General features: G+C 41.5%; 1 protein-coding gene across 4 annotated transcripts in view; it reads left to right on the top strand.

Moving 5' to 3' along the window:
• Nucleotides 1-26,161, top strand: part of LOC115784889 (myosin-10-like) — a 58,083-nt gene extending 31,922 nt beyond the window's left edge. For 2 of the 4 annotated variants that reach the window (XM_030736279.1, XM_030736278.1), the window contains exons 6-42: nt 200-229; nt 3,366-3,458; nt 5,152-5,215; nt 6,317-6,415; nt 7,463-7,606; nt 7,721-7,816; nt 8,360-8,478; nt 9,871-10,023; nt 10,217-10,390; nt 10,477-10,650; nt 11,925-12,039; nt 14,560-14,753; nt 15,084-15,205; nt 16,337-16,406; nt 16,558-16,718; nt 16,862-16,970; nt 17,082-17,213; nt 17,306-17,512; nt 17,705-17,842; nt 17,955-18,078; nt 18,184-18,355; nt 19,221-19,433; nt 19,510-19,654; nt 19,756-19,962; nt 20,071-20,175; nt 20,602-20,754; nt 20,841-21,089; nt 21,179-21,391; nt 21,510-21,722; nt 21,814-21,975; nt 22,057-22,185; nt 22,341-22,429; nt 24,571-24,694; nt 24,872-25,080; nt 25,184-25,292; nt 25,418-25,590; nt 25,772-25,928. In XM_030736279.1, coding sequence (XP_030592139.1) covers nt 200-229; nt 3,366-3,458; nt 5,152-5,215; nt 6,317-6,415; nt 7,463-7,606; nt 7,721-7,816; nt 8,360-8,478; nt 9,871-10,023; nt 10,217-10,390; nt 10,477-10,650; nt 11,925-12,039; nt 14,560-14,753; nt 15,084-15,205; nt 16,337-16,406; nt 16,558-16,718; nt 16,862-16,970; nt 17,082-17,213; nt 17,306-17,512; nt 17,705-17,842; nt 17,955-18,078; nt 18,184-18,355; nt 19,221-19,433; nt 19,510-19,654; nt 19,756-19,962; nt 20,071-20,175; nt 20,602-20,754; nt 20,841-21,089; nt 21,179-21,391; nt 21,510-21,722; nt 21,814-21,975; nt 22,057-22,185; nt 22,341-22,429; nt 24,571-24,694; nt 24,872-25,080; nt 25,184-25,292; nt 25,418-25,590; nt 25,772-25,928 — 5,340 coding nt within the window. Of the gene's footprint in view, nt 1-199; nt 230-3,365; nt 3,459-5,151; nt 5,216-6,316; nt 6,416-7,462; nt 7,607-7,720; nt 7,817-8,359; nt 8,479-9,870; nt 10,024-10,216; nt 10,391-10,476; nt 10,651-11,924; nt 12,040-14,559; nt 14,754-15,083; nt 15,206-16,336; nt 16,407-16,557; nt 16,719-16,861; nt 16,971-17,081; nt 17,214-17,305; nt 17,513-17,704; nt 17,843-17,954; nt 18,079-18,183; nt 18,356-19,220; nt 19,434-19,509; nt 19,655-19,755; nt 19,963-20,070; nt 20,176-20,601; nt 20,755-20,840; nt 21,090-21,178; nt 21,392-21,509; nt 21,723-21,813; nt 21,976-22,056; nt 22,186-22,340; nt 22,430-24,570; nt 24,695-24,871; nt 25,081-25,183; nt 25,293-25,417; nt 25,591-25,771 lie in introns of all 4 variants that reach the window. The other 2 variants (XM_030736280.1, XM_030736281.1) reach the window with 2 other exon arrangements.
• Nucleotides 26,162-27,190: the final 1,029 nt, after the last annotated feature.

Below are 27,190 nucleotides of genomic sequence, written 5' to 3'. Positions count from 1 at the left end.
CTGTTGTGTTTGACTTAAACCTAAAGTGCCCACCCTAGTAAAAGTTAACCTAATAGTTGTTGCTCTTGCTGCTAATGCTTCTGTGAGAGGATAGCCAGCGTTGGGCTAAGTTTATACTGGTGTTCTCTTTCTCATGGCTTTTGTCTGACTTAAGCGCTTCAGGTTTTAACACTTGCATTTGTTTATCCATAACAAACAGCCCGATTCTCCCAAAGCATTCAAACTACAGGCAAGTGTATCTCCGGCTTTCTCCAAAACAGTGTGCAGTCTTTGTGTATATTTGCATGCCCTTCTCTCTAAATCTCTGCTGCTTCCATAATGATGATGATGGACTAATCTAAGCTTCTTTCTTTATGAGGCATTTGTTTGTGCTGGCTCGGCCTTCTCACATGATTATTTGAAACCAAGTGAATCTGCCCGTCAGCCTGCAGGCTCATATTAAACACTTTGTTTTATCAGTTGGTTTGGGTTTATTAGAACGGAGGGAAACTGAGAGGGTTTTATTGGAAACACATGTCAGTCAAAAACCTGTTATTAAAACTGTTCATTGAGCACTTTGGGAGCTTAAATGAACACTCTGTAGCACAGTTCTATGTTCATTCTCATTTTAAATTTACAATTATTCAGAAAGAGCGGTGTGAAAATCACATGATGGCCACACTAAACATCTCTCCTCAAACTTCATTTTTCATATTTTGTCCAAGTAAATGTTTTTTAATTTCAAATTCCAATGTGAAAATGAGATTTAATATCTAATTTGCAGCTGCATGTGATCAAATATTCGGCATATTTCTGCATGTTTTCCTTTCTCTATGTGTGCTTGATGCATGTTTGTAGTTTGAAGAGTATTATTATTATTATTGTCTTGATTGAGTGTTACGGCCTCACGTGGATTTTCAGGTATTAATTCACATATAAGATTGCAAAGTACTGAAAACTCCCAAATTCCATCTTCTGTCTGTTGTGCTTTCTCCCAGACTATTTTCTGGCTCTCCTCATCTAAACCTGATTTATCTGGTAGCTGTTTGTCTTTCCCCCTAAACTACTACCTCCTGTTTTTTTGTCTTGATGAAATCTAATAACTGTAGAAAAAGAGGGTTCATAGAAGTCCAATAACATGCAGTTTGTGCAAACGCAATCTGGGTAAATGCCTGTTTAATATGCTTTCAGTAGCTGAGAGTGAGTAGCTGTAACTAAGTGCCTCAATGCTCCCTTGCCAGAGTACACCATCCACACTGACCTCCTTAATGCTGCTTTGCCTCTGCATTGCATTAGAGTGGCCTCTGAGCACAGGCCAGAGGAATGTAGAGCCAGGGATTGAGGGGGAGCAAAGATATGAAGCAGGAGAGGAGATTGGAATGGGGGTGAAGAGGGAGTTGGTGAAGAGGTAAAGCAGACCTGAAGGGAGGAGACAATATTAATTTTCTCTGTGAGAAGTATGAATGGAAATGCCATTTATACCGATATGTATGTACTGCTTGGAATCAGTTACTCCGTGTCTGTACTTGAATGCAGAAGAGCCCCGAACAGCTCGTTAGGCAGACGCAGCAGACTGCACGCACATACTGAAATGTTATATGAAAGTTCAAACTGTTCAGAATGTTTGTATATTTTTCTACATATTGTATTTCCATGTGTGGCCCATATGTATGTTCAGAGAGTTTAAATTTGTATTTCTTCTACTAGAGCTCAGCATTCTTAGTCAGAACCCTCTTTTTTCCCCCTTGTTGTACCGGTTGAATTATTGCTATCATTTGGAGCCGGGAAAGACTTAAAAGATGTCCTTCCAGAAGTACTTTTGTTTTTCAATCTTTTCACTTATTTGTACCATTCTGTTCATTCTTATTGCAACACTGAGACTATTCTTTTTGTGGATGATCAGTAAAATGTAGATGATCAGATCAGATTGCTCTCAGTTAGTCACAAGGCTCAGATATTTTTTGATTTACCTTATTTGTTCTGTTTTACTCTTTCCCTGCTCCAGCTCTGCTATAAGATTAAGTACTATTGCCTCTTTGTCTTTAAAATATTATTTTGGGGCCGTTTTGTCTTTATTGGATAATGTCGGTAAAATACAGACAGGAAATGAGGAGAGATATGCAGCAAGGGGACAGTCAGGAGTCGAGCCATCGCTGTTAAAGTGGTATCCACCTTAAACAGCAGGCTGCTGAGCTCCTGTTGTCTCTCTTTATGCAAGTCTCATTTTTTTTAATTTAAAGTAGGCCTGTTGGGCTTTTCCTTGTTTTCCTGATCTGGTAATCAGTGCAGTTACCATAAGGGTAGGGTTAAGGCTGTTGTTGGGGTCTTAGATGGCTTAATGTCACTATCTGTGACATAGCTTGATTGTTGATTGGCTGGAAGAAATCCAAGTGGTTCTATGACCTCTTGGAAAGGGAGCTCAACTCAGATTTTATTGTGAAATTATGTTTTTTTTGCCTGAGAAATCGTATTTAGTAGATAAACTAAAACAGGTTGTCCCAGATTGAGGATCAACTGAGGAGCTTATAAAGAGATTATAAAGGATTATGTGTGAATCATGCAAAGCTACTGTAGAAAATTCCAAGAATCAAATTATAGCACTTGAAATAAGCTTAATAATTTCACCTTAAGAACAAAGATGGCTACCTACCAGTAGACCCATATTTCTTTTCATGGCCATTACTGGCCAGCCTACAGCAAGTCAGAGTTTAAGCATAACTTAATCTGTTCCCACTGGGTAATCAAAGTCCAGAGGAGTATCCTCAGTTGAGTTTAACCACACTCTGATTTGCAGTAGAGATTATTTTTGTGCTGCCATTGCCCTGGATATAGGAGGTTATCTCATGTGTTGGGGAGTTAAAGGTTTCATGGGAATGTCCCATTTCCAGGTTTTGAAAAATGAAAGGAAGCCATCATTATCACAGTTTTAGCAGACTTTTTGGACATACATTACAGACAATATTATCACAACCAAAGGAATGTGAAGGCTGGAGGAAGTCTCTCACTCATCAACCCAAGCTAATCACTCACTTTAGTATATGTGCCAAAACACCGTCACTGTAGTACCTTTGTGGTCTCATAAGCTCTGTCAAAGTGTTTGGTTGTTTTGGCCCCCCGAGAAAATCACATTGTACTGCAGCTGAGTAAAATAAAGCCAGCAGAGTCATGATGAATGGCTGATTGTCAGAAAGATTTGTTTAGCATATTGACTTTGCTACATTTTTCTCTCTCTGCTGTGTTGTGAAGATTAGACTTTGCCTTGCCAATTTGTATTTTGGAACATAAAAACAAAATGTGATAAATAGTGATAACAAGAAGATATTCAGTTGTGCAATGCACACGTTTGACATCTAGTTGGCTTCTTACCTTTCTTTCTTTCTCCACAGGGTGAGCTGGAACGCCAGCTCCTACAAGCCAACCCCATCCTTGAATCCTTTGGCAATGCCAAGACTGTGAAAAATGACAACTCATCTCGCTTTGTGAGTTCATATTTCGTGTTTAAATGAGCATTCACCAAATTTAAACACAAGAACAGATACCCAGAATGGAAACACTGTTATATCAAGTCTACTGTGAGGCTGTAAAAACATTGTGCATTTGTGTTAAACAGCTTTAGTATGCAATATTTGATTCTGCTCTAGGTTAGAAATATAGTCTTTTCTAAATGTTTAATGCATAAAACCTAGGCTTGCCTTTAAATCCTCCTTTTTCCCCTGAGATAAACTGATATGCTTTTATTTGGGGTAAAACTAAAACAATGACAGTTTTTGGTAATCCAGACATACTGTAGGTCAGTTTTACGTGAATGTTCCTCATGGCTTCATTCAAACATTCCTGCAGCGTTGACAGATCGAGCTATAGTACTCATTTAATATCATGTACAGCAGTGTGCAAAAGTTTTCCACCCACAGAAATGTTTATTTGTTTGTTAAGCCACTTAATACTGACCTATGAGTCATTCACACATAAAAAAAGGCACCTAACTCAATGGATGAACCATCGTTGTCTGCACTTAACAGACACCTTCACAAAGATCAAATTTTATATCTATATATAAATTATATCGTTGTCCACTTTGTTACTAGCACCCTGTCTCATTTGTTCCCATTCATTTGAATCTGCAAAAAATGCCAAAAGTACAGTTTGAAAGGTATCAAATAGTATTTTTGCACCAACAAGGTGATTCCCAAAGAGCTTTTTGCCTAAAACTTGGCATATCACAGGAAAAAAATGAAGAAAATTCCTGCAAAGACCTGACACAGGACCTGAGCGGTGCGTCTGGCCCTTCATTAGGGTCAGTGACAGTTCACACTTGTGCTTGTTGAAAGTGATACATAAATGTTACCAAGTTCAAGAAAGATTGTCTTCTGAACGTCTTCAGAAAAGTTACCAAAGAGCACATTCACACATGAAGCCGATATGTTCAGCTTCTGTCAGATTAAACGAGAGGGGTGCATTTCTGAATGGGGCTTTTGTGAGATATTGATGGGTGTGGTTGGTGGATTTTGTTACATTTGCACAGATGCAGGCTACTCGGTTCACTCTGTTCCTCATATTCTAGCTGAGAGCTGGATCAGTCTTCTAATCTTCTTTTGTGGCTTCTTTGGCTAACTTTAGAATATTTAACAAAAATAGAAACGTTCGCAGGTCTTGTTTCATAAGTGGACTGATGTCGTGCTTCTAATATTTGCTTATCTCTGATCGTGTTGAGACGAGTTACAGTAATCACACAAATTCTTGCTCTAAGTGTTTTAACATTTTTTTGTGACTAAGTAAACCATGTGGTCAAGATTAACCACCATGGTGCCTGGGTCCTCGTGAATCACCGTCTGTCTCTGATGGGGAGAAGTGAATGCCAGTAGACACATGGGCACAAATATTCACACACACTTGCTCACAATCACTGTCAGGAAACCGCACACATGCCTGAGATTCTTCCTGACCTGTCAACCTGGTATTTCCTAATATAGGCATTTTGTTCTTCACCACATTTCTGTCATCGGCAAGAACCCACAAGGTGTTACTTAAAACACAGCTGTGCCCAGAGGGACAAAAAAATAAATAGATGACAGCTACAGACACACACATACATACATACTAATGTATAAACACTCATGCATCACAGGCTTTCCACAACTGTCTTAATTTCTAACAGAATTTTATTTCTTGCAGGGAAAGTTCATCAGAATCAACTTTGATGTCACAGGCTACATTGTTGGGGCCAATATTGAAACCTGTATCCTTATTCAATTTTATTTATCCATCCATTTTCTTCCACTTATCCTTTTCTGGGTCACGGGGGGCTCTGAGCCTATCCCAGCTGTCATGGGGCGTGAGGCAGTGTACACCCTGTACAGGTCGCCAGCCTTTCGCAGGTTGATTCAGAGAGACAAACAACCATTCACACCTATGGGCAGTTATAGAATCACCAATTAGCATAACCCCAGTAACTGCATGTCTTTGGGCTGTTGGAGGAAACCGGAGAAAACCCATGCAGACGAGGGGAGAGCATGCAAACTCCACACAGAAAGGCCCGGGCCAAGGTGGATTCAAACCCAGACCGTCTCGCTGTGAGGCAACAGCTCTAGCCACCAGCTTACATGCTGCCCTTTTTTTTTATATATATATATATATATAGCGCCCAATCACAAAAGTTGCCTCAAGGTGCTCTTTAATGTAAGGTAAAGACCCTACAATAATTACAGAGTAAACCCAACAGTCAGAACGACCCCCTATGAGCAGCACTTGGCGACAGTGGGAAGGAAAATCTCCCTTTTAACAGGAAGAAACCTGCGGCAGAACCAGGTTAGGGAGGGGTAGCCATCTGCTGTGACCGGTTGGGGCTGAGGGGAGGCAGACAGGACAACTGCATTCCCTACAAAGACTGAAGAAGCAAAGGGATAAGTCGATGTTTAAAAAAACACACGGAGAGTTGAAAGATTCGATGCTCACTGAGATAAGAGATCAATGGGAGGGTTGTACATATCACCGCAGCCTAGACTTAACCACAAGAATGTTATTTCCATAGAAGAAGCATGACGACACTGAGCTGCAGAGAAGCAACACTTTCACTGTTATTCCTCATTTACATTTCTTTGTTATTCATGGAAAAAAAAAAACGTGTCCCTTTCGGGTGAAATTTCTGTGTTCTTACAAGTTAAAGATTAATTCCCAACTTATTTGTAGGCCTCCGCTGACAACACAGGTAAACTTTTCCAGTCAAACTGCATGTGGCAAAAAAAAAAAAAAAAGTAGCTTCTTCCTCATTAGTGGAACAACATTTGCTTTTTTTTTTAATCTTGTGATTTCCTTGTCAGGCCTTAACTTTAATTCTCAGATCTTCTGGAGAAGTCAAGAGCCATTAGACAGGCCAAAGATGAGAGGACCTTTCACATTTTCTACCGCCTGCTGGCAGGGGCTGGAGAGCATCTTCGAAGTGAGTATAGAGTGTTTTAAGGAGTATCTAGATAAAGAAAATTTTCAGAGCACTGACAGTGATGTGATTAACTCAGTGTATTTGGGATGCTTTTGTGCTATTAATATTGGAGAGAAACAAACTGATTTCTTCAGCCAGAAACAGGAAGTTTGTCAGGGTTTCAATCTAAGTCTGACTTTATTTAATATGCATATAAAATGAACTTGCTGCCCCTGGCCTCTCCCTCTTAAATAGAAATGTGAAATCTCTGTTTCATGCTGATGGCCATGTTCTCTCTATTACTGAACAAGGACTACAGCAACAGCTGGGCAGAGTAGATAAATACTGTCAGAACTGAGCCCTAGCAGTAAATATGAAAAAAACTAATGTCATGATTTCTCAAAACAGTCGTAATATCAGGATGCAGAGTTCTGCAGATACATTTCAGACATACACAGAAATGCCCGGTGAGCAGAGTTAAGCAGATACCAACTGATAATTAACATTTAGAAAGGAGTGCGCAAATTTTTTAATCACCTTAAATCAGCTTCCACGACACCCTCCATTCCAGAGCCCTCCAAGCCCAGAAAAGCCCAGAAAGTAGTCTCTTATGTCAGATGGTGCTGAGACTGTCTCCTGTCTCACAACATTGCTTTCTAAGCATCAGTCAAAGTGAACCAAATTATAGTACAATGTAAAGAAAGACTGGAGAACAGAAACAAAAAGCCAGGCCCTAAAACAGAGATTATGAATTGACAGAATATCTCTCAGCTGCCAGAGACAGATCCTAACCAAGTATGGGCTCAGTGACTGCAAACTGGCAATCAAACAAGGGAGACACAAAAATAATGTCATCAAGCAGAAAAAATGAAACATAAATTCTTTAAATTGTTGCCTTTGAAAACAAAATAAAAGCCTTTCATAGTCCTCATACACCGTGGAGATGCACACAATTTCAACTAAAGAAAAAACAAAGCAGATGTTTATTAAAATGCCTGTTAGGATAATTCTTCATTTGAAAAATGAACTACAGTATAAAGAGCATCTCGTTTTCCTTTTCTTCTTTAGCGGACCTGCTTCTCGAAGGCTTTAACAACTACCGTTTCCTGTCAAATGGCAACATTCCCATTCCGGGCCAGCAGGACAAGGAGAATTTCCAGGAGACAATGGAGGCCATGCACATCATGAGTTTCTCCCACGACGAGATTGTCTGTGAGTAGCAGTTACATCTTCTTCTTCTTTTCTTCTTAGAAATACGTTTCCCCCTCCTCTTCCTCTGACATTGCCTGGGATTCAGGAAAGGTTTATCTCGTCCTGTCTTTGCAGGCATGTTGAAGGTGGTCTCTGCAGTGCTGCAGTTTGGCAACATTGTTTTTAAGAAGGAGAGAAACACCGATCAAGCTTCCATGCCTGAGAACACAGGTAAACGCTCCACATCCAGTCAAAATAAACACTGCTACTCTTCTCACAATTTCTGATTTCGAAAAGCTTCCAGCACAGCAGCTGTCCTTTATTCCCACATATTACTGTACACACTATTTTTCTTCATAACACTCAGCTGTCAGATGTTTAAATGTTCCTGCAATCTGGGCAGTTAAACCAAGAAGTCTGAGAAGTCGAACCAAATGCACAATACAGCTACTGATAATAAAATCAGCTGTCTGAGGTCCAGGTCCTTTAATCATTCTCTTCCTAGTATTAAAGAAATAACTTAACCCATTAGGCATCTCAATCTAGCCAGATTATTTAAAATTAGGGTATCATCCTACTTCCTGGATTGTTAAAAAAAGAATGTTGGCTTCAAGAATTTATGATCTAAACGCAGCATCACACTTAGATTTTCAACATAATTACAAACACAAAGCTGGTGTTATGTTACAAAACTTTATATTGTATTCTGTATTTGTGTATGTCTTAATTTACATATAAATAAGAGGCATGGTTTGTTCTTCCTGCTTCTCCCAGCGGCACAGAAGCTCTGCCACCTGCTTGGGATGAATGTTATGGAGTTTACCAGAGCTATCCTCACACCGAGGATCAAAGTGGGACGAGACTATGTGCAGAAGGCACAGACCAAAGAACAGGTAAGGTGCCATCTAGGGTCGGGATATACCAGCTTCCCGACAGCTTCAGGAAGTCCACCTGTAGGATGTGTTTGTAGTTCTTGCCTTGCAGTGTACGGACTGGACCACCTGACCTAAAAAAAATGAAGGGCATGCAGACGTCCACACGGAGCCTCACATTTAACCTCTGATGACAAAGTTTTTGTCACTCTGTCACTACTTGAATTCTTCAAGTAGTATTTATTGCATGACCAACAGTATGAAAACCCTGAGAAACTCCTGGAAGCCTGAGTCTGAAAATTATTTATATTCGTGATTACAAAGTATCCAAATCAGTTTTCAAGTTGAGTCAAATTCTGTTGGTGCAGTTGGTCATTTTTAGAGGTTATCTAATAGAAACAATGAACATTGTATTCATAAATGTACACTGATTAGTGATGCATTGTAATAAACTTAGAATTAAACCATTAAAAATACATATGAGCAGGTGCAGGTTTGTGGAAGCCGCCATGATGCCCCGCCATCTTGAATACTTTGGCTCAGATGGACATCACCGTTCCACCAGCCACATACATAGTACGCCTTATAAGTTATTTTTAATTTGAACATCACAAATAGGCTAGCTCTTTCAAACTATAAATGACAAATAACAATTGTACACATATGTTTTCATCATCTCTTTCTTATGTCTTCATCCTCCTCCACCATTGCTCTCTCCTCCTCCGACATTTCTGAAGTCAGGGCTCTAATGCATGAAAACATGCATAAACATGCTTATTTATTCCCGATATTGTTGCAGTTACTTATTGTCAGCAGATTAAACATGCACCCTCCCATCACCAGACAGCTGACAAGAGCCAGCTAAGCACCAACAACAGCTGGTTATAAGCTGATGTCCTAAAAATCACACTTTCCCTCTGATAAACAGTTTGATGACATTCTCACATCGTATGAGAGTTTATTAGCTAAGTGTGCGAGTCCAACATTATTAGATCCACGTCAAAGAAAAGTTTCAGTAACGCCGACTAACAGCAGCAAAAACACCTTTAAGTTGTTCATCTAATAAATTAATAAACTAAATGTTGTGTAATAGCTACGTTAATATTCCATGGTTTTTGTTTTGCTTTTATTTTTGTTTATTTTTTATTTGCAGCTGGTTAAGGTAAAGGTTCCAGAGAGTGCTTAAGGCTACACTTCATTTTTGTAAACTGAAAGCATATGTTTGAACGGGTCATCTCCACCATCTGGCTAATGGACTGTCCTAATTGTGGCCCACTGTCTGACGTCATGCTACAACACTCCAGACTAAAACAACAACACAGTGTTTTCTTATGTTGCACTCATGTCTGTCTGTCTTATGTATAATTCATGTTGCTCTCTCCATGCGGTTCTGCTCTCTTTGTTTTACCTTAGGCTGACTTTGCTGTCGAAGCCTTGGCCAAGGCGACGTATGAGCGGCTGTTCCGCTGGCTGGTCCATCGCATCAACAAGGCGCTGGATAGAACCAAACGGCAGGGGGCATCTTTCATTGGCATCCTGGATATCGCCGGCTTTGAGATCTTTGAGGTGCTCATTGTGGCGCTTTAATAGTGACAGATTCTTTTCCACAGCATACAAAGTATCTTCTGACTGATGTAGTTTTGTTCCTATTATAAGAGCATTAAAAAAGCTAATGATCCAGCCGTATGATAAGCGAAGAAATGAATCACATTTAAAGAAAATAGGGAAAATTCACTTGTGCTTTTCGCTTTCCTCCCAGCTGAACTCATTTGAGCAGCTGTGCATCAACTACACCAACGAGAAGCTGCAGCAGCTCTTTAACCACACCATGTTCATCCTGGAGCAAGAGGAGTACCAGAGGGAGGGCATCGAGTGGAGCTTCATCGACTTCGGCCTCGACCTGCAGCCCTGCATCGACCTCATTGAGAGGCCGGTGAGTGTGCTCTCCGTGCATGTGTGACATTGTGTTCATGAGTCTGCTTTTAAATATACTCTAATTTACTAAATATATCTCCTCAGAATAACCCTCCTGGCATTCTCGCTCTGCTGGATGAGGAGTGCTGGTTTCCGAAGGCCACAGACAAGACGTTTGTAGACAAAGTGCTGCAGGAGCTGGGCACACATACGAAGTTTCAGAAGCCACGTCAGCTCAAAGACAAAGCTGACTTCTGCATTATCCACTATGCAGGGAGGGTATGTATATCAGGCAGGGAAGACAAAAACTCTAATGAAAACAATTATCCTTGTCTCCTTTATAGTTTCAAATTCTTCTGGGATCTCTGTGGATTCCTTGTGCAACAACTTTGTTGCTTTTCTCTGTGGCACAGACTTTTAGTGGCGTAGTTTAACCAGGTCACTGCATTAAAACAATAGCCCAGTTGTTGTGCTGCCGGATCCCCCACATCTGGTTCACATTGGTGTGAGACTGAGTGCCTGATGCCTTGCGGTTGCATAACTGAGATTTTCAACTTTCACCTTTGTGTGGTATTCTGCCATCTGCAAGGAGAAAATGATCCTTCACGGCATTCCAGAGGAGGTGCTTGACATCTGATATCACAACTAGAGGGATATGTTTATTATTATTTACCTGCTTCTTTTTCTGAAGCGTGTGTGCATATTTTTATGAGCTCAGTGAAGAATATCAGTCAGCTGTGTCTTAACATCAGTCAGATGTGTGAAAACTGTGGATTCCGATAAATACTTCACATCCAACTCACAAAACTGTGTCCAACAATGAATTTGAGCAAACAAATCCTGCATGACGGAGTGATTCCGAAGAGGAAAATAAGTAAAAACATAGTGAGTTTGCTTTTCCTGGATTTTGATTAAACCCATATGCGGCTCTTGGGTTCTTCATGTTAGGTCGCCAGGCGTGTAATTTACTTGTTATGTTCCACTGTACGTAGTATGTCACATATCGGGAAAAATACATACAAGTCATTATCCTGTTTCAGAGACTAAATCCAACCCAACTGTGGTTCTGTGATTCCCGACTGTGCTGCCAGTCAAATGCAATATGCAGGTATAATCCAACAGTGATTCTTGCAGTATTATATCAGTATGCGGTCTGAGACAGACCCACACAGCACAACTGCAGCGCGGTATTTGGAAACAGTTCTAGCACCAGCTCTAGCTGTCACTTAAGATTGCAGACAGATGAAGCAACAGAGCAGAGGCAGTTAATCAGAGCCTGAAATCCAACCCTCTGAGGGTGGATTTTGAAAGCCTTTTATTATTTATAAGGTTCCACTGAGGTGTAAGATAAAAGACAGAAAAGAGAATGAATGGCATGTAGCCAAATTTGCATAAATGAAGCCTGATTTGGTGCGTGGTTGTTTTGTTTTTCCTGCGTGGGTTTTTTTAGGTGCAGGTCACAGCCCTTATAGTATTCTCATTTTTCATTTTTTTTACATGTATAAAAACACTTGAAAGCGTTTTTGTGCTAAAACAATGCTGTGTTTGTTTAGGTGGACTATAAAGCTGATGAATGGCTTATGAAGAACATGGATCCTCTGAATGACAATGTAGCCACGCTGCTGCACCAGTCGACTGACAAGTTTGTGGCCGAGCTCTGGAAAGATGGTAAACATTTAGCAGTTTTTCTTGGCCTGTAAAAGCTCATTAAGTTTTTCACCGGTACAAAGTATATTTATGTGTACTTTCCTGTTGTATAATCATCTTTGCATTTATCAGCATCAACCCAGACAGACGTTACACACCGTGAGGTTCAATGTGACACGCTGTAACTCACTGAATGTCATTTTTAATGAAGGAAAATGCACTTTCTCTCCTTTCACACTTCCTCTCAGAGCCAGCGGTGTGTTTTATGAGTTTCCTAATGTGGGGATAGATTTTGCCAGTAAAAACATGAAGTATAAGTGAGTTAAAACACAGCCAGCGCCCTCGCTTTTCAGATCTGAATGACACATTTATTGCTAAAACTGCATATTTTACACCAGTAAATTAATGCACTGTTAATGTTTCAGGTGGTAACTGTGGCCCTTATAATCTTTATTCTGATTTTATGGATTTAAGACTTTCTTAACTGATTAATGAGAAGCTTGATAACACGGCTTTGGTAATAAATACACTCATTCTGTAATACTGCAGTGGATGCACTGATATTTACTCTTCTGTCTTCTTCCGTCTTTTTTATTAACAGCTAATCAATGCTGTGAAACTTTGTATGTTTGTGAGAGTGTGAATGGTGTGTGCGTGTGTTTGCATGCTTGCTTTCTTTTTCCTCTCTCACGCTCCTGCCTTCTGTCTGTGTCTCTGTTGCTGTAGACATTCAGACGTTTCAGAGAGCCTCTTTCTATGACAATGTGTCTGGGCTCCATGAAGCTCCAGGTGAATGATAGTAACACTTAACCTTTGTGTACCACTTGCTGCTGTCATGCTCTGCACTGGCGGTCTCATTGGTTTCCTGTCCTGTCATGACTGCACTGTGCACCTGTCCTAATAGCTCTCCTCTGGCTTTGCATGGCTCTAAAACCTCTCATACTTAAAATGCCCCTTCTGCTACTGATGAAGGCGGTGTACGGACACGGCAGTTGCTCCTACATCTATTGCTTGTGAAGTCACACAATGAAAAACAGGCTTATTTTACAAATGGTGAAAATCTGAGACACTGAATGTTGTTAGTGAGTATATACCTGGTCAGATGGAGGCATTTAGCTGATTCAGGCTCTAGTCTCAGAATCAGTGTCAACACTTCAAAAGGACAAATACCTGCTAAAGCCAGTCAATCTTATTACTCACAAGAATCAGTGATTAACAGTCCACTGCTTTTAAAAAAAAGTATTTCAATTACTGTGCAGTCACTTTCACATGAACATGAAAACTAGCAGCAGATTGAAAGAAACAGCAGTCATAAATCACTTTGGGGGTATTTTTCTTTTTGTGTGTGAATCTAAAGTTTTTAAAAAATGACATCAGGTAGCTCAACTGTTCTAATGTAGTTTTAACAGAATAAAAAAAGTCAGTAGAAGTGTGTCTGTAATTGCTTATACACATGAGATTTTTAGCACTGCTGTTATCTCTGGCAATGTTTAGCTTTAGATGACCAGATTATGAGCCTGGATTTTAAAAATTATCTATGAAAGAAGATGTTTTTTTGGGGGGGGGGGGGGGGGGGGCAGGAACAAGGCTGAGAAACTCAAGAGGGACTTGAGTGAGGAGCTCGAGGCCCTTTATCACGTACAGTCATCTAATAATGGTTTCACACTGTTAACTCACTAAGCTGTGCTGTAATCTAAAAGCAAGGGCAGGAAAGAACCAGACTGCAAGTAACAACAGGTGTAAGAAAAGACTTTTAAAAAATCAGCTTTGTAAATGTCTTTGCAGTGGGAAGTGCATTTGATACATTTGATACATTGTGTAACATTGATACAATGTTATACAGTGTATCAAATGTATGATATATTGTTTCTTTTTTTAAATGGAATTTCCTTTTTCTTTGTTAAGTGACAGCCAAGTGTCACCATATATTAAAATATATAAATTAAAACCACCAGGCTACACCCAAAGCAGGACATGTGATTGTATATTAATTAATTTTGTCCAAAAATTAACACAAAAAAAAAAATCTCTTGAGTCATTTATACCTAGATCTAACTCAGCAGAAAAAAATGAATATTAGTTTTTCTTATTCCCCACCATACCCCCATTTTTTATCTACATTTTAATGTATGGATGGTATTTCCATAGGTCATTTCAAGTGTATTAGTGCTGCTGTGTGAAATTAAATCTGGTAGATCCTGTTTTAAAAGCATTTAAGAGTAACTGGCTGAAATGGTCTTCGCTCACAGCTGGTGTAACAATGTTGTCTGACTTCATGCTTTATTATAAAAAACAGAAAAGAGCAAACCCTGCTGAGTTGAACACATTTCAACTTTCTTTCTTCAACATGTTCTGATGAACATTAAATTAGATTTAAATACACATAAAATAATTTGCTGGCTTTTCTCTTTTCTCTTCATGTAAAAAAGCACAACTTATCTATCAATAAGCCCATCCCCAGAAAAGGCGATTCAGCTACGTGTGGATTCATTCATTAATCCAGTTATCCGTATTCCTCTTCAACTATTTTCATATGACCAGTTGACCGGATTGTGGGTCTGGACCAGGTGGCAGGAATGAATGAGACAGCATTCGGTGCTGCCTACAAGACCAAGAAGGGCATGTTCCGCACTGTGGGGCAGCTGTACAAGGAGCAGCTGTCCAAGCTCATGGCCACACTGAGGAACACCAATCCCAACTTTGTCCGCTGCATCATCCCCAACCATGAAAAAAGGGTGAGTCTGAAGATCTAACCGTCATACATTCAGTGTGCATCACTACCACTAGATGTGCACATTCTGTGGGATTGTTAATAGATGTTTTCACTCATTTATGCTTACACTGGGATGAGATGCATTTGTACTGGCTGCACTGGGTACAGGTAGTAGCAAGAATCACTGATAGTTTAGGTTAAAGAAGAGGACACATGCACTGCAGTGTCATGGAAACAGATTTCACTTAACTCCAAATACAAATAATTATATTTATACAGTTTTACATAATGTTTTTCTTGCTCTCGTGTTTTTTTCTCGATCTTATTTTTTTCCCTCTCCTTGCTTTACCAGGCTGGTAAGCTGGACCCTCACCTGGTTCTGGACCAGCTGAGGTGTAACGGTGTGCTTGAGGGGATCCGTATCTGCAGACAGGGCTTCCCCAACCGCATCGTCTTCCAAGAGTTCAGACAGAGGTGATTTTTTTTTTTTTTTATCTCTCCCTCAGTTTTTCAACTTTGATTTAAAAAAAAAAAAAAAAACACCGTCGTGCACTTTTGGGAATCAAATTAGTCATAAATGCATCCAGTCATCCATTTTCTTAAACATTTGTCCAATTCAGGTTTGTGGGGTGCTGGAGCCTCTCCAGCTGCCACTGGGTGAAAGGTGGGGTACACACCAGACAGGTCACCATTTTGTCACAGGGAAAACACAGAGAGACAGACAACTACAAACAGTGTGATTTATATTACACATTCACTGGCCACTTTAGTAGGTCCACCTTGCTAGTACTGGATTGGGCCCCCTTTTGGCTTCAGAGCTGCCTTAATTATTCATAGTAGAGATTCAACAAGATGCTGGAAACATCTCTCAGAGATTTTGGTCCATGTTAACATGACAGCATCTCACAGTTGCTGCAGATTTGTCAGCTGCACATCCATAATGTGAATCTCCCGTTCCACCACATCCCAAAGGAGCTTTATTTGATTGAGATCTGGTGACTATGGAGGCCATGTGAGTACAGTGAACTCACTGTCACGTTCAAGAAACCAGGTTGAGATCATTTGAGTTTTGTGAGCATTATCCTGCTGGAACGAGCAGCAGAAGATGGGTACACTGTGGTCATACAGGGATGGACATGATCAGCAATAATACTCAGGTAGGCTGTGCCCAAAGTGTGCCAAGAGAAGCCTGAGCTGATGATACAAGGCAGGCTTCTGCATACTGTGGTTGCAACAAGTGGTTATTTGAATTACTGACCTCTGACATCAACAAGGTATTTTCTCTTCTTCAGACCATTCTCTGTAAGCCCTAGAGAGGGTTGTGTGCAGCTACTGAAATACTCGGACCAGCATGGCTGGCACCAACAGCCATGTGACGTTCAAACTCCCTTAAATCACCTTTCTTCCCCATTCAGATGCTCAGTTTTAACTTCGGCAGGTTGTCTTGACCATGTCTGCATGCTTAAATGCACTGGATTGTTATCATGTGATTGGCTGAGTAGATATCTGCATTAACGAGAAGTTGAACAGGCCGGCGAGTGTATATGGCTCTTAGAAGTGGTTTGCACTCTGTAAATGTGCTTATTTTTTGTGCTTTGTATAAAGGTATGAGATCCTCACTCCTAATGCCATTCCCAAGGGCTTCATGGATGGCAAGCAGGCCTGTGAGAGAATGGTAAGGACCAATCCAAATTCACGAGGTTTATCTTTACAAACAGCAGTCTAAGAAGTAAAAGTCACCTGTTATTAAAGGATTATATCTAAACAGAAAACACTGTTACTCCCATTTCAAACACAACTTCACCTCATCTCCCACTCTATGGTAGATTCAAGCCCTGGAGCTGGACGGAAACCTATTCCGAATCGGCCAGAGTAAGATCTTCTTCAGGGCCGGAGTCCTGGCCCACCTAGAGGAAGAGAGGGACCTGAAAATCACAGACATCATCATTTACTTCCAGGCTGTCTGTCGAGGATATCTGGCACGCAAGTAAGGGTTTGTTTTATCGTTGCTGTTTGCATTTGAAATATGCTGAACCTTCAGTCGAAACAGGGATGTTTCTATATATTTGATCCAAAAGTGTTACTGTGATCTCACTCAGTCTCGCTCCTTTTCTTCTCTGTTTACTTCAGGGCCTTTGCTAAGAAGCAACAGCAGCTCAGTGCGCTAAAGGTTCTCCAGAGGAACTGCGCCGCATACTTGAAGCTGCGTCACTGGCAGTGGTGGAGACTTTTCACTAAGGTGTGTAACTGTAATTTTTCAGTAGAGATAATTATTTACAGATTTACAGTATAGTCAGTAGCCACTGGATTCCCTTCCAGTATCGCTTCTACTGTTCATGTGTACCTGCAGGTGAAGCCCCTGCTGCAGGTGACCAGGCAGGAAGAGGAGTTGCAGGCTAAGGATGAAGAGCTGGTCAAAGTGAAGGAGAAGCAGATGAAGGTGGAGGGAGAGCTGGTGGAGATGGAGAGAAAACATCAGCAGGTTAGTTACAGCTTAAGCAATACCATGAAATGTTAACAATAATATTGGCCTCTTTAAGGTGTATAATTGACGCATTTGTTCTTGATGTGTAGCTGGTGGAAGAGAAGAACATCCTAGCGGAGCAGCTGCAAGCAGAGACAGAGCTGTTTGCAGAGGCCGAGGAGATGAGAGCTCGTCTTGCTTCCAAGAAACAAGAGCTGGAGGAGATCCTCCACGACCTGGAGTCCAGGCTGGAGGAAGAAGAAGAGAGGTCCCAGGAGTTGCAGAATGAGAAGAAAAAGATGCAGTCCCATATCCAGGTATGCCTGCAGGGCATTAATGCAGGTAGAACATTATTTAACAATGGGAATCAACAGTGATGCGACAAAACATTATTTGTCTCTGAATTGCTTATGTAACAGTAGGGGATGCCAATAAAACAAGTATATTCTAAAAATTTAGCTCCTTACTGAGTACAAAAATATGCTTATTGTGTTTGCTGCTGTGCATAGGACCTGGAAGAACAGTTGGATGAGGAGGAGGGTGCCAGGCAGAAGCTGCAGCTGGAGAAAGTGACGGCCGAAGCTAAGATGAAGAAATATGAGGAGGACATTTTGCTACTGGAGGACCAGAACTCCAAGTTCCACAAAGTGAGAGGGAGAAGGGTCTAAAAGTCTGGATGGAAAAGGGTGTTACATGTGAGTTTTGAGCCGGGATGCTAGCTGTCCATTAAGGTGTGTGTGTGTCTCTTTTCGTTTTTAGGAGAAGAAGCTGCTCGAGGACAGAATCAATGAGATGACCTCGATGCTAGCTGAAGAAGAAGAGAAGGCCAAGAACCTGGGAAAGGTCAAAAACAAGCAGGAAATGATGATGGTCGACCTGGAGGGTAAACAAGTGAACTACAGCATCTACCACAACTATAACTTCTACCACACCAAAGTGAAAAGAACCGTCTTACATTAAACCAATGTTTGCTCTGTTTCATAATTAGAGAGGCTGAAGAAAGAGGAGAAGACACGGCAGGAGCTAGAAAAGGCTAAGAGGAAGCTGGATGGGGAGACCTCCGACTTCCAGGACCAGATATCAGAGCTGCAGTCCCAGATAGAAGAATTTAAAGTGCAGATGAGCAAGAAGGAAGAGGAGCAGCAGGTGATGCAGACGAGGTAGGATATAGTAGCACAGCTGCAGAGGAGAATGAGACCTGATGAAATCAGTTCAAGAAACTGAGCTAAATATGGGTTTCAGAGTCATAGAAGCTCTGAGGTGATGAGAGTCATGGTGAGATAAGTGTTGCATAGCATTACGAAGCAGTCAGCACACTGGAAACATTCACAACAACCATTTTATATGGAGCATTTTATGAGTTTCCCAACACTGCAGAGCTGTGTGCAACAGTGGTCTTATTGTGAGAATTATCTTTTTGTTGTTCTGCTTTGTGACCTGGCACCGCCTGCTGTTTATTAACCTACTCTCACAGCACTGGAATGTGTGTGGAGTGTGCGACTGCAGGATTGTTATTTGTGAGGTATTAATGGTCATTTATAAGTGTGAGATCATGCTACATTCATACAGCTCTTTTAATTAGAATCAACAGTGAGCCTTCCTCTGCTGCCACACGCTGGAGACTTTCCGTAACAACACGAGTTCATTCAATGGACTTAATGTGTCTTTTATGTTTTTGACCAATAGTTTATTTAAAAACACGGCAGCACTATGATGAGCAAGGAGAAATCTGAATAAGCACTGAAACTATAAATCGAGAGATATTTATGTCATACTTGGCATTCAGAATAATTGAGTGTTGCATTAAACCATCTTACATTAAATCAATGTTTTCTCTGTTTTATAATTAAAGAGGCTGAGGTAAGAGAAAAAACACATTGTGGAATGATTGAAAACGTTTCTAGTGCTGATAGAATAGTTGAGATGGTTTCTTATTTTTAGTGGAACACTGAGGCTGTCATATATCTCCAGAGGTACTGTGTTATTTTTATTATAGCCACAATGTTGTAACTGCTTTGATTTCAGGGGTGAGGAAGAGGTGAGCCAGAAGAACAATGCTCTGAAGCAGGTTAGAGAGCTGCAGGCCCAGCTGTCTGAGCTGCAGGAGGACCTCGAGTCTGAGAAACAGGCCAGGAACAAGGCTGAGAAACTCAAGAGGGACTTGAGTGAGGAGCTCGAGGCCCTCAAGACTGAACTGGAGGACACCCTCGATACAACTGCAGCCCAGCAGGAGCTCAGGTACCGTATGCTACATTTGTCTCACCTGTATTTTAAATAGTGGTGCATTTTGGAGAGCTTGTTATGTTCTCTGTAGGACCAAGCGTGAACAGGAGGTTGCAGAGCTGAAGAAAGCCATAGAGGAGGAGACTAAAAACCACGAGGCTCAGATCCAGGAGATGCGACAGAGGCATGCCACTGTCTTAGAAGAGCTGTCTGAACAGCTCGAGCAGGCCAAGAGGGTAGCTGACCTTTTCACAGTCAACAGAACAGTCTAATATCACGGATTTAGAAGTCACTGAAGGTGCTCCTCTGTCATTTCATAACACTAATGTTTATGTAGTTCAAGGCTAACCTGGAAAAGACCAAACAGAGCCAAGAGACTGCCAACAAGGAGCTAGCCAGTGAGGTCAAGACCCTGCAGCAGGCGAAGCAAGAGTCCGAACACAAGAGGAAGAAGCTGGAGGCTCAGCTGCAAGAATTCATGGCCAGGGTCACCGAAGGAGAGAGGGCTAAGGGAGAACTGGCTGAGCGCACACACAAACTGCAGGTGAGGGGCAGATGTTTTAACAGATTTTAACAGAAAGTAGTGTTCAGTCGTAGCATGACTTCAACATTAGACTAAAACATATAATCTGGTTTTCACCTCTTCATACAGACCGAGTTGGACAATGTGTCTACCATGCTGGAAGATGCAGAGAGGAAGGGGATCAAGTTGGCCAAAGATGTCACTGGGCTAGAGAGTCAACTGCAAGACACTCAGGTAATGTGCAGGATCTCTGATATTAAAGAGGATTCTTGGACTCTACAACTGGGGCAGCACGGTAGCCTCACAGAAAGAAAGTCATCCACCAGGACCTTTCTGTGTGCAGCTTGCTTGTTCTCCCCATGGGTTCTGGCTTCCTCCCACATTAGGTTAGGTTAATGTGGGGTTAGATTAATTCTAAATTGCCCACAGGCATGAGAGTGAATGATTGTCTGTCTCTCTGTGTTAGCCTTGAGACAGACTGGCGACCTGTCTAGAGGGTACCTCGTCTCATGCCCTATGGCAGCTGGGACAGGCTCCATCCCACACCCCTCCACCATTACTATGTATATAATCCATAGTAGTTATTAAATGGTCTTTAAGAAGTGGACCTTTTATCCTCAAGATAAGATTAAAAACTGGACCCATTTTCATTATTATTAGGAGCTGCTCCAGGAGGAGACGCGTCAGAAACTAAACCTCAGCAGCAGAATTCGGCAGCTGGAAGAGGAAAAAAACACTCTGCAGGAACAGCAGGAGGAGGATGAGGAGGCTCGCAAGAATCTGGAGAAGCAGATGTTTACCTTACAGGCTCAGGTAGGACATGATCTCTGCTGTAGGAAACACTTTTAAGTAACATTATTTTCAGTTTTATTAAGATTCCTTTTGTGTGTGTGGATTAGCTGTCAGAGAGCAAGAAAAAGCTTGAAGATGATGTTGGAACAATCGAAGGCCTGGAGGAGACGAAGAAGAAGCTGCAGAAGGACCTGGAACTGTCCAACCAGCGTCTGGAAGAGAAGACAATCGCTTTTGAAAAGATGGAAAAGACCAAGACCCGTCTCCAGCAGGAGCTCGACGATCTAACTGTAGACTTGGATCACCAGAGACAGATCGTCTCCAACTTGGAGAAGAAACAGAAGAAGTTTGACCAGGTGAGAACCGGGTGGTCTTTCGTTTTAAAGATAAGGTGTTATAGAAGTCACTATTTAATTTTCTACCAACATATTAATGCTCTCTGTAGATGCTGGCTGAGGAGAAGAGCATCTCAGCTCGTTACGCTGAGGAGCGTGACCGTGCTGAAGCTGAGGCCAGAGAGAAGGAGACCAAAGCCCTGTCCATGGCCAGAGCCCTGGACGAGGCACTGGAAGCCAAAGAGGAGCTGGAGAGGATCAACAAGCAGCTCCGTGCTGAAATGGAAGATCTAATGAGCTCAAAGGACGACGTGGGCAAGAATGTGAGTGGCACAATGCTCTGACAGTCTTTTATGTTTCAAAAGAGAACATTTTAAGTCTGCATTACCATTTGTTTTGTTTTTTTTTCCACTCACCCCTTCTTTCTCACACAAATATCAGGTTCATGAGCTGGAGAAATCGAAACGTACTCTGGAGCAGCAGCTGGAGGAGATGAAGACTCAGCTGGAGGAGTTGGAGGACGAGCTGCAGGCCACAGAGGATGCTAAGCTGCGCCTGGAGGTCAACATGCAGGCCATGAAGGCCCAGTTTGAGAGAGACCTTCAGGGCCGGGACGATCAGAACGATGAGAAGAAGAGAGCACTGGTCAAGCAGGTGCAAATTAAACTTACAGCCAAGTAATTATGCTGTAAGTGGTACGTTTCCTATAATTTCCACACTAATTATTTGTAATGCCTCCTTCCAGGTGCGAGAAATGGAGGCGGAGTTGGAGGATGAGAGGAAGCAAAGAGGTTTGGCTGTTGCTGCTAAAAAGAAGCTAGAGATGGACTTGAAGGACATAGAGAGTCACATAGAAGGAGCCAACAAGGCTCGAGACGAAGCCATCAAACAGCTGCGCAAGTTACAGGTGCAGATTTTATTCATGTGTTTGTGTCAGCTATAATTCATACATTATTCTCCAGTCACGTCTTTATGTTGTCTCTTTCAGGCCCAAATGAAAGACTACCAGAGGGAGCTGGAAGACACCCGAGCTTCCAGAGACGATATTTTTGCCATTTCTAAGGAAAATGAGAAGAAACTCAAGAGCCTGGAGGCGGAGATCGTGCAGCTACACGAGGTCAGGAAAACCTGAAATTCAGACATTTTTGGGATATTTGTTGAGTTGAAGGGGGTAGATTCACAGTTTACAGCAGTTATGCATTCAGCGGTCCCTCATAATGTTAGATGATGCACTAAGAGGTGCTGATAGACTTTTTTTTTCCTGCTCTGCAGGACTTGGCAGCATCTGAGAGGGGACGGCGCCACGCGGAGCAGGAGCGGGACGAGCTGCAAGATGAAATCTCAAACAGCACCTCTGGGAAGTAAGTTAGCCTCAACCTCATGACCACATTTTAATTTCTGTCAGCAGATCCATCTGTTTTAAAAATATTTCACATTTTATGAATTTTATTTTTTCATTTGAAATGAATGGAGAAAGCTTCAACCCATCATCATCCACTGAAGAATTTCAGCTCCTTTTCTTTTTGTGTGTGTGTTTCTGCTCTGTTCCCCTATTGGCTATGTACCACAGGCTTTTAAGGTGGCAGTAATTAAAGCGTTAGGGGAGAGTGGGCTAAGATGAGCCACTTTTTACTTTTTTGGGTTCTACAGACAAAATTAAATGACAAGTACAATGAAAACATCAACTTATAATTTGGATTGTTGTCTAACAAATGAAATTATAAGAATGAGTCTATAACAAACAGCCTTGGAAATATGACATCACAAAAAAAAGTTTTCCAGTGGCTCAGTTTGCCCCAGGCACGGGGTAAGTTGAACCAGTTCACAGGGTAAAGTGACCCGTCTATTTTTTTCCAGTATTAAAACAGACATAAAAAAAAAAATCCAGACAAAGCCATTTCAATTTAGGTTACCTGAAACAACACAAAACCAGCTGGGTACGGTTTGATTTTCTTTTATTTACCACTGATAAACAATATCTTTAGGGTGAGGGTGTAAATGGTCCGTGTACTTTCCGGCCAATGGATTTTCATTTAGGAATCGGAAAACAAAAATCAGAAAACGACTTGTTTCGTGATTACCATTTCAAAATTGGTAAACCAAAAATGAAAAATGAGCCATTTCCCATTTTTTTTAATTTGTCAAAAACAAATGGAAAACAAAAAAAATGAACCGTTATCCGATTTCATTTAAGTGCTTAAAAACATTTAATTCTGGATTTTAAAAATCCGGTGTAGAAATTTTATTTCTCGTTTTGTGGTGAATTTTATACATTCTTAGCATAATAGCTCTTCTGCAATGTGAAAAAATATGGCTGACAGTTATTGGCTTTTGGCAGGGGTTCAATTCAGTTTAAACACTGGTTCAACTTACCCCCTGGCCTTTCGCTCACTTTGCCCCATAGCAGCCATTTTGGACAGAATGGTCCAGTTTAGCTAATAAGTCTAATCTTTAATAAAATGATTGACATGGTTTTATAGTTTGGGAATCCACCAATATATATCATGGATAATAATACCTTAAAATAAATTCATCTTTATATAATTTTCATTAAACATGAAATGCTAAAAATTTACTTTGACAAGGAAAAATTGGTTATTTGTGGAAAAAAAATCTTACCACTTGTCAAATGTACTCCTGCCTTTTTCAGTGGCTGGGGGAGAGGGAGGCCTGGGCTTCTCTGTTTAGAAGTCTCTGCTGTGACCCAGCCCCAGAAAAGCGGAAGAGGATGGATGGATGGATGGATGGATGGATGGATGGATGGATGGATGGATGGATAAACTTATTCAGCAATTTAAATTCAATTTCATTGAGAATTTGAGCTGTTTTGCTTTTCAATTATTTTTTTTTTGTCTTCTTCAGCTGTTTAAGCTGATTCAGCAAATTAAGATTCAGCTATTTTAACCATGTCTGGGCATTGCAGCTCAAATCCAATACTGCCCTTCATAACTGTCCTCCTGACTCCCTCCACCCACTCATTCAAGTTTCAGCTCATCAGTCCGTGGAACATTCTCCCAAAAAGAATGAGGGCCATTGAGGTGTTTAATCAAAATTCATAATAAGCCATCTTGTTCTTCTGGGTTAGCTCTGTTTTCACCATGCTAATCTATGGATGCCATTTTTGGCCCACATCTCCAGGATAGTGGTTTAACTGACCTTTACTGAGGTTAGAGAGGTCTGTGGTTCCTTTAATGTTTTTCTGTGATCTTTTGTGACTCTGAGGGTAAGCCATCAACACTTTTGTTCCAATTCATCTACATTTCTCCAAAAACTTCCATTATGCATCCTGGAAATATCTTTGTAATCATTCCCAGACTGATAAATTTAATCACCTTTTTCCTCGTCTTATCTGGGATTTCTTTTGATTTTGACAAGAAGTATTTTCACTTCATATCATCCACCCCTCTACAAATTCCTGAGGAGAAAAAATGTATACATTAATGTAGTCATATTTCCACTGCTCCACTTTTTCATGGGCACCTTATTTTCCTCGCTGTGTCAGGTCTGCTCTGATGGATGAGAAGAGGAGGCTGGAGGCTCGCATCGCCCAGCTGGAGGAGGAGCTGGAAGAGGAACAGGGCAACATGGAGCTACTCAATGACCGCTTCAGAAAGACAACCATGCAGGTTTGGTGTCATATTGTAACAGAACTGTGTCTTTATTCATCCTTGCCTTCATTGGAGGACTAATACTATGTTTACTGAGCCTTAGGAATTCTTAATTAGTGAGTTACCACATCAATGTTTCGCATTCACTGCTAACCACTGAAGATTTTTTACTGCACCTTTTTCACTCTCCCTCAGGTGGACACTCTGACTACAGAGTTGAATTCAGAGCGCAGCACAGCTCAAAAAAGCGAAAATGCTCGCCAGCAACTGGAGCGTCAAAACAAGGAGCTGCGGGCCAAGCTCGGCGAGCTGGAGGGTTCTGTGAAGAACAGGTTCAAGGCCTCCATCACTGCCCTGGAGGCCAAAATAGCACAGCTGGAAGAACAGCTGGAGCAGGAGGCAAGGTGAGAAATTATTGCATCGCTCTTCTTGCTTAAAATAATGAACATTCTGCTTAATCCTGTTTAAGAACAGTTACAAAATGTTAAACTATCTTCTCCACTGAAGGGAGCGAGCGGCAGCCAACAAGATTGTGAGAAGGACCGAGAAGAAGCTAAAAGAAGTCTGCATGCAGGTGGAGGATGAGCGCCGCCACGCCGACCAGTTTAAAGAGCAAGTATGTCCGTCACTGCTGCCGCAGAATCCCTGTGCAGGAAATAAGCTGCATTTATCAGTCACTGTGTGTGTTTTCAGCTTCGGCTTAACAACAGCTGTATGTCTTGTGTGTCCGTGTGTGTGAAGGCAGAAAAAACCAACTCCCGTATGAAGCAGCTGAAGCGGCAGCTGGAGGAGGCTGAAGAGGAGGCCACGAGGGCCAACGCTGCACGCAGGAAGCTGCAGAGAGAGCTGGATGACGCCACTGAGGCCAGCGAGGGCCTGAGCCGTGAGGTGCACACGCTCAAGAATCGTCTCAGGTACAGTGGGGAGGGAAAAGGTGTCTACCATCACACATTTGTTTATTTTTTGTTTGTTTTTTAGAACCAAGGAGTTAACTTACTTGTCTGTAAAAGCAAACGTTTTCCTTTTGAACTCCTCTCTGCCTTTTTTCTTGTCAGTTCCCTCCTCTCACTTCTGCTCCACTTCCCCCCCCCACAGGCGTGGTGGCCCCATCAGCTTCTCCTCCAGTCGCTCAGGCAGACGTCCGCTGCAGGTAGAGGGAACTTCTTCTTTGGACCTCCTGTCCGATGATGAGCTGGAAAACAAGATCACTGACAACAATGCCAATGAGACCCCGGCGCCACAAACGGAGTAGAAGAAAAGACGCCTTAACCGTTGCTCTCCCTCAGTCAGCCCTAGCAGCCACACCGGGACTCTCACAGCTTAAATAGGGACCCTCTTCTTACCCCTTCTACCCACTTTAGTACATAAAGTTCATAACAACCCCTGTTTGAATTGCCTCTTCAAACCATGACCGAAGCCATCCTGACCTCTCTTTTCAACCTTAGCAGACACCAGCAGTCGGGCCCCCGAAGCTCTCGCCACCGCTCCACTTAAGACTGTAAGAAGCGCCTTACAACTCTGAGCACGCATTAGAAATAAGTTCCCCTTTTTCTGATCGAGGTCAGCTCATAATTCAGTGAGTGCTCATGTGACTGTCTGGATGATGATTATCTTCTGCTGGACCACTGTTTAGCTGTTCAGAATGCTAACACAATAGCGCTGCACTATTTGAAAGGAGCACATCATAATGAAAGCAGATGCTATTTTTTCACACATCTACAGTACGTGCATCATGTGACTCGGTTTAGTTTTGTTAGTTGAACTGGAACTGATAATGTTTCTTTGTTTTTTTTCCAGTCCTATGCTAGGATTGTTTGCTTGCATATGAATATAAAATGTGACTGTAAGCTGCTTTGTTGCCTCAGCACTACAAACGTTGCTTTCTCTTATGTTTGACAGTAGGTCAGCGTTGACTTGTAATTATTTGGCGTGTGCGCTAAATCGCACTCGTGTCCTCTTGCTTACTTCTTCTTCTGTGCCTTTTTTCGCTCTCTACAAACTCTAAACCCATTTATGCCACATATACTGTTCATATATTGAACCATGCTTAATTTCCATGAAGGTATTTTCATAAAGAAAAATCATAAATTTACATTTGTAATGGATTATATTAGTGGAAACCTGATTTTCTTTGACATGTACGTCTTCCTGCAGCGTGTATGTTGCCATGATGATTGATATGTCAGCCGTGTGGGATTCTTTGTAGATGGGTGCTATGACTTTTCTTATCAGTAACTTTTATACTTTTTGAGTTATTAAGATTTAAAAACAGTCCAATAGACATCAACTGTATTTATATCTCTGCTATTGTATACAAGACAAACTCCATTCATATTTCAAAATGCTCAGTATTGCACACTGCTCAACTGTACCTTTGCTCATGATCCTGACGTGTACAGTTTATGAGTCTTTAGGAATTCTATAATGCATTAAAGTCTATGGAGCCCAATACTCTCCCCGTGTTTTTGTCCATTTTTGTCCTTTTACTAAAGACAGTTTAGCAGGACTCAAACC

Source organism: Archocentrus centrarchus, chromosome 8 (assembly GCF_007364275.1).
Source record: "Archocentrus centrarchus isolate MPI-CPG fArcCen1 chromosome 8, fArcCen1, whole genome shotgun sequence".
NCBI classification, from domain to species: Eukaryota; Metazoa; Chordata; class Actinopteri; order Cichliformes; family Cichlidae; genus Archocentrus; species Archocentrus centrarchus.
The sequence above is the reverse complement of the archived record's forward strand: the minus strand, read 5'-3'. Positions and strand labels throughout refer to the sequence as shown.